The sequence below is a fragment of the Sinocyclocheilus anshuiensis genome, unplaced genomic scaffold, assembly GCF_001515605.1.
Source record: "Sinocyclocheilus anshuiensis isolate Anshui unplaced genomic scaffold, SAMN03320099.WGS_v1.1 scaffold450, whole genome shotgun sequence".
Classification (NCBI taxonomy): domain Eukaryota; kingdom Metazoa; phylum Chordata; class Actinopteri; order Cypriniformes; family Cyprinidae; genus Sinocyclocheilus; species Sinocyclocheilus anshuiensis.
The window spans coordinates 297,928-304,642 of NW_015546056.1; the positions used below are offsets into that span (position 1 = coordinate 297,928).

Consider the following 6,715-nt stretch of genomic DNA (forward strand, 5'->3'; position numbering starts at 1 on the left):
CCACAGTTTATACATTCTACTGACAAACCTAATGACAAAAAAATGAACAAAAAACCCTTCTGAAAAGTAAGATCCCAACAAACAGCAAATCACACAAACTGTTTTTAATAAACGTAAACAAGGAAACAAAATTAATGAAATAAATATCACATACAATCTCTTAAATTAAGATTTTTTTTTTTTTACTCATTTACAATAAAATAAAGTGAAGTTACAAAGAGACCAAACAAAAATATATTACTGTGAAAAGAACATACACTCCACTTTATGTAGATTAATAATGGCGATCATAATTTAAACATAAAAGAATATAGATCTATTGCTTCATCATACTCGATAAATACAGTATGGACACAATTAACAATGTAGCCTATACTTTTCACAAGATAAAATAAATAAGTTAAATAGTTCATAGCCAGTTATGCACTGCTATGTAATCACTCGTATCAGCTAAAAAAAAGAAGAAGAAAAAAAAAGAAAATATATATTCAACCATCAGCAATGATTTCCCAACAAGCCAAACGAGAGCTTCAAACTGCACAAACCAACCAAACCACTGGGTGGCGCCGCGAAACTGGATAAACTTTGGGAATGAATGTACATACTTTGAAAACTAGTATACTTTTCGTCAAGGCATATTCTTGGCAAGGATGAAGGAAAATCTGAAACCGCTCTGTCTTTCACGTTCACAAGTCTTTTGTACAAAAATCTGGAAAGTAGGTGGTCCAAAAAGACCAAGAGAATGCAACAAACTGCACCGGTGGAATGCCTTCAAAGCAGTTCAAACAGACTAATGCCATGTCGAGCGTCTGACAAAAACAAATCCATCTCCCTCGATATTAAAAAGTCTATTGCTCAACTACCTATCTAACGAGAGAGTCCTCCGCTATCGAGTCCACAACAACAACAACAAAAAAAGCAGATTAATCATCGGAAATCGACAGCCTGCTGAAGATTGGCAAACGCCTCCCGCCGTCCAGACTGGGAGACTCAGAGCCGCTGAGACTTCCGGAGGAGCTGAGCGAGCCGCTGGCGTAGCTCTCCCGGTCAGAGATGCTGTCAGGCGGGCTGGGGGGCGAGTCGAACACCGGCGACTCTGACAGGCGCTGGAGGGACTGCAAGTGGCCGAGGCCGTCGCCCATGTTGACCTGAAGGTTTGCGTAATAACCGTTGTGCGTGTGCACGGCCAGCGGCGCGAGCAGGGCTTTGAGGTCTTGGCCGGTGAAAGAGAAAGCACTGTTTCCGAGGCAGCGAGCGTCTTCGTAGAAGCTCGCGGCGCAGGAGGAGCCGCTGGAGGGAGGCGGCGTGCGCGACGTGGGGCTCTCGAGAAGGGGCGAGTCGAGTCCGTGGTGGTGATGGTGGCTGGAGAAACCCGAGAAGCTGAGGCTGTGGTGGAGTTTCGGTCGGTGCTGCTGCTGCTGTCCGTAGCCGCTCACCGGCTCGCACCGAGCGGGCTTGGCGGACTCTCCCTGCACGCTGTTGGCGTTGCTCGGCGCCGGTCTGCGCTCGTCGGCGTTGTGGATGAAGTGGCACCGTGGACCGTACGGGCAGAAGCCGATGGTGTGGAAAGTACGACAGGGCTCGGTTTTGTACTTGGGGTGGCGAGACAGGCTTCTCAGCTCGTGGTAGCCGTGCGCAAACTGGCACTTCTCGCCGTACTTGCAAGCGCCGTTTTCCTCGAAAGGCCTGCAGAGCTCCGTCTTGTAGCGGGTGGAGTTGATCTGCGAGCCCGGCTTCTGCTGCAGCTGCTGGGCGCTCTCGCTGTAGGCGCGGTCGCGGAACTTGTTCTCCTTGTTCATGATGGCGTTCTCCTTCATGCTGCTGCTGTAGGAGCTGGCGGGGTACTTGTTGCCGTTTGTCATGGACTCCATGTTGCTGGTGGAGTTTCGACGGAAGAATCCTGACGCGTACGAGTTGCAGCTGTTGCTGCTGCTGCTGCTGCTGGAGGTTGTTACCGGGGCCCCGACTGCTTTCTTATCCAGCATGCTGTTAATGTGAATGGCGTTAATGTTGAGGCTCTTCTCCTGCTGTGCAGAGAGGAGAAACAAAGTTACAATCAATGCAATGTAGTTGCAAAACTATGTATGCACTCGTTTCGGCCATGCACTAACTTTGTAAAGTCCCAGCAAAGATAAGAAGCAAGCTTGTTTGTTAAATCAGCAAAGTACCTTGTACAGCATGTCGATGTCGTAGAAAGCGGACAGGATGGTCGCAGACATTTCTGTTTCTTCAGAAGAAGACAGTCGCAGATGATCTCTCATTTGAGGACCGACCTGGAGCCTTTGGATGCGAAGGCGTTTAGTTTGCCACTGGCTTAGACTTTGTGCAAAAGATACGGAACAGAAAAGGCTACGTCTCAGACGTGCTCTGAAACTCAGAGAAGGAAGGCTGAGTTTCTCGTTGCTTGCTTGTGTTGTTAGTCTTCTCCCACCGCGCAGAGCCGAGACAGAACAGTAAAGAGTCTGCTTTACTCTCCCGCACATATAAGCTTGAGGACAGCGCGTAAAGAGGAGGAGGAGGAGGATCTTACTGCGAAAGTTGCCACAAAAGTTACGCCCTGCTTTTCAAGTGTCGCCGGGACTGTGGATCTGATTGGTCGCTTTCTGCACCCCTCCTGCGGCGCACACACACTCACTCACTCACTCACAGCACCTCTCCAACACCGAACAACTTACAAGATGAACTCAGTGCAACCAACATATATTTCTAAAACAACTTGTATCATGCAGACACACGCACGGTGTTGACGACACTTGGCATGCACGGGCTCGAGGCTGGTCGCTCTGATATCAGGAAATGTTTAGTGGTCGAGTGCGATTGCATAATCGAGAGCGAGAGGCCAAACTTTGAAGTTGTGCCAGATCTAATACACAGAGTGAGAAACTATGACACTTATCTGCATGTTACGTTTTCCTCTGCTTATCTTTCCCTGTATAAATAAAGTGCAGTTTAGCCTAGAATTGCATTTTTTTTTAATAAAAAAAAAAAACTATATATTTTTTTTTTTGCATTGTATCATTTATTTAAAAAAATATAGACATATGAAACCTAAAAGTTTCAACAAGCTGCAACAAAGTAAAAATCTAATCCTTCAAGAAACTCAAACTCTAAACTCTAACAAAAACGATACAATACTGCCCTCTAACGGTCTCAATGCCTCTCGTCGAAAAAAGAGCTTGAGCGCCACCTACAGGCAAAAAAATATGACAGGCCGAAAATATATTTCACTTCACATTCCCTTTTTTTCTCCTTCAGTTCCCATTGCATATCTCAGCAGTACTCTTGTATTACAATTCCCTTTTTTATGGTTTCAGTAAAGCACATTTACACAAATGAAAAAAAAAAAAAAAAGATCCTGTGAGGAGAACGGTATGTATTATTTTACCCACCCTGTGTGTGTGTGTGTGTGTGTGTGAGGAATAGGCTGCTGACATTCCAAAACATTACATCATTTTACAGTAAAAGGGGAACATTGCTACTACAGCCCCTGAAGGCAGCCCAGCTGTCTACTTAGCAAACGGACACCAGACTGTTTTGCTCAGATTGCATAACATACACAGGAGGAGCAACCAAAAAATGTCCTTAACTAAAAGCAGTTAAGCTATGCATAAAAAAATACAACCGCTTGCTCAAATACCACAAGGTGTGATATTGAAAACACAGCTGAGGGGAATAAAACCTCTCACATTCTCAGTATTTCAAACACACATTACTGTACAAAAGTAATCCCACAGTTAAATGAATGTAATAAACTTTATTTGAATTAAAAAAGTATGTGGTCATGCCTGCATGCAATTCAGCTCTTAAACAGGAAAACCACTGTGAGATTAAAATAGGTTTGTAATGCATGACACCTTTCACTTTCTCTATCTTTCACAGTCATCTAAGAAGATCTAAGTGTATCTAGAAGATTCAGAGCGAGTGACGCTCTCTCTTTCCGCAGCGATATCTTGGCATACTCGATGGTGGCTGAAAACTGGGGCAGTGCAGGGAGGGCTTTCATCGAACGCTGAGCCGCCAGGGCATTGCTCTTTGCGATGGCTGATAGTCGGTCCAGTTCTGCGGCGCTTACATCAGGTGAATGTGTCACACTTACCAGGGCAGAGAGGTGTCTGTGCAACATCCGTGCCCATAACAAAGGCTCTGCCCACAGGTTAAGATCTCCCTTCTCAAAGAGGAACTCCTCATCCTGGAAAAGGAGGAGAATAAGAAGAACCTACATATTTAAACTAGATTTTCTGAAGACAAAGTGATTAGGGCATTGACAATGGAGACAATGGGTGCTTCCAGGGAATTGCTATGCAGTTTCTAAAGTGTTTTGAGTGATTTTTAGTTCTTTGATATGCAGTAGGGCGTTCTGGGGGATTTCTAGGGTGTTAATAAGTGAATGCGTAGTAGCCTATTTTAATAGACAGGTCATATAAAGTGCAACAGTTAGGTTCTGGAACTAAAAATCCAATTTATAGATTTTAAACTGTAACTTATACACCTTTAAAGACAGAATCACTGAGCAGTGAGGTTGTAAATCAATGGTATATGCTTTAGTTGAAGCCGTCAGTCCCTTATTTCAACTTATTTTTAAGATAAAGACATTACCCATGATTCTGCAGAAAAATCTCCACCACATCAAGCAATTCACAAAAGAATACTTTAGCACCCATTATGACATACTTGAGTCAGTCTCCATATGCTCTCAAACTACTTCAATATTTGTATATTAAAGCATAGTTTGCAATAAACAAAATATATTGTTTTTATTATGTCATTCTCAGGGCTTTACGGGATTGTAGTCCTTTCCTCATTGAAGCTGTTAAGAATCCAATTTTTAAATACATTTTTAGCTTCAAATCAAAGTTTGTAATGTTGTGATTCACCTTGTAACTGTTTGGTTTATAGCTTACAACTAGTCAACAAAGACTTTTTTTAAATTCCTATGGGAAAAATGAATGGGGAAAATATTTCCAGAATCAAGGTGGCTAAAAAATATAGGTCCATCAATGTAAGTCTATGGGGTTTTCCACACAATTTCATCACCCGCTATCTGAAGCTTAAACATTTCACAGTTTTGAAAAGTAAGAGCACACCTCTCCACAATAAGTTGCCAAATTTTTGTGTCATGATTCTGATGTCATTTGTGGCTGAACGAATTTAGTGCCAAAGTTTAAAAAAGCTCCCAAACATGAGCAAAATCAGTGATGCATTAAAAACAAGTTACACAAGAAAAAAGCAAAATTGTTCCTTACCAAGTCCAGTGACTCTTCACACCTTGTATCCGATTGTTCATCTCCCAGGAGCCACTGTATCAGGTTCACCATTCCAGCAGCCAACTGGCCCCACATCTGGAACAGCTGGCACAAAAGACCCACCCCCATCTCCAGGGCAACCGGAGGAGAGACGGCACCCGTGGAAACACCTAGAAATGCGGTAGAACACAGAAGTCTGACAAATATTCCCTGATGTAACAGAATTCAGCGAAACGAATGATTCTGGAACACAAGTATGGAAAGTTTAAATAGATCAATTTAATGAGCCACGTCAATCTTAGTCTGGTTTCTTTCGTCTCCAAGGCATTACTGGGTTCAGGCAATGGAGGTGGTGCTTTGCCACAATGCCATGTGCTCCCAATCTGAGACTTGCCAGAGCGTTAGATGTAAAGCAACAGCCTGAGATTGATGCCTCGCTCTCTTTTTGTTCTCTAGACAGCGTGTTTCCATCTTCGCCTGGCATGGAACCCATTTGAGATAAACAAAACTATAACTCAGAAGCAAAACGCGCACAACGGAAACCACAACGTGCCATATGCACGCGTGCAGGCATTTGATACCGGTCGTTTTTGACTCAACGGTCGGGAAGTTGGATCTAAGAATAGATTTAGATGTGAGATAAGGGAAGTGAGAAAAGATCTAAGTACGCATACGAAGACAAAACAACACTGACGCCCATCGACCTCCCTTTGGCTTTAACGACCCCAGTTGTTCATGCATCAAAGCAGTAACGTGAGAGATCTGATGCAGTTTGTTTTGAACTCCGGTTTCCCTCCATCACCCCTCTTCCTAACCAGAATCTGACATGCAAATTACTAAGGCGACTTCAAAAGTCACCAGGACTTGCCAGTCAAAACCAAAAGAGAGAACAAGAGCAAAGCAACACCTTAAAGGCTGCCCACCCATTCACCCCTCCCCCAAAAGGAACTCTGGGAAAGCAACCTCTACACAGATCGGCTTTCCAAGGCAAATTTAGTAGAAGGCCACAGGCAGACGTTACAAGAACATGGAAAGAACATCAGGTGGTGACATGGTCCTTTCTCTGTGTGATGTGTTGGGACGCCCCATCTCTTGCTTTACCGGAGTCTGATGTCAGAGGTGCTTTTCATCCCCATGGGCTTTGGTGCTGGACGCCATCCAAGGCCGAACAAATAACGGCACCCAGACATTAAGAAATAATAGGAAACTCAAGCTCTTTCCATTCCCTTTTCTGTGGTTTAGCACTTTAATAACAGGATTTCTTAATCTCTTCAGTGCTTACTCAACAGGATGTTCTGTATTCACATCTGCGAGAGCAAGTGTTTTTGGTGTTATTTTTAAGGAGACCCTTTGATGTGTTTCAGAACATTCATATAACATATCGCATCTGTATAAATTCCAAATTTAAAGGGGTCATATGATGCTATTTTAAAGATCATTATTTTGTGTATTTGGTGTAACAGAATATGTTG

The 6,715-nt window shown here is 43.5% G+C and overlaps 2 protein-coding genes across 2 annotated transcripts in view; both read right to left on the bottom strand.

Moving 5' to 3' along the window:
* Window positions 1-230: 230 nt before the first annotated feature.
* On the bottom strand, window positions 231-2,675 carry LOC107699293 (zinc finger protein 36, C3H1 type-like 2). The gene is made up of 2 exons (XM_016500505.1): window positions 2,169-2,675; window positions 231-2,027 (listed from the first exon to the last, which is right to left on the bottom strand). Exons 1-2 carry the CDS (start codon window positions 2,481-2,483, stop codon window positions 924-926), a joined length of 1,419 nt encoding a protein of 472 aa, XP_016355991.1. The 5' UTR covers window positions 2,484-2,675; the 3' UTR covers window positions 231-923.
* A 321-nt stretch (window positions 2,676-2,996) lies between these two features.
* The window catches only part of LOC107699294 (thyroid adenoma-associated protein homolog), a 22,601-nt gene continuing 18,882 nt past the window's right edge, over window positions 2,997-6,715 (bottom strand). The window contains exons 6-7 of the mRNA XM_016500506.1: window positions 5,244-5,413; window positions 2,997-4,189 (exon numbers count right to left, since the gene is read on the bottom strand). Of these exons, the coding sequence (XP_016355992.1) occupies window positions 3,884-4,189; window positions 5,244-5,413 (476 nt within the window). The 3' untranslated portion in view covers window positions 2,997-3,883. The remainder of the gene's footprint in view (window positions 4,190-5,243; window positions 5,414-6,715) is intronic.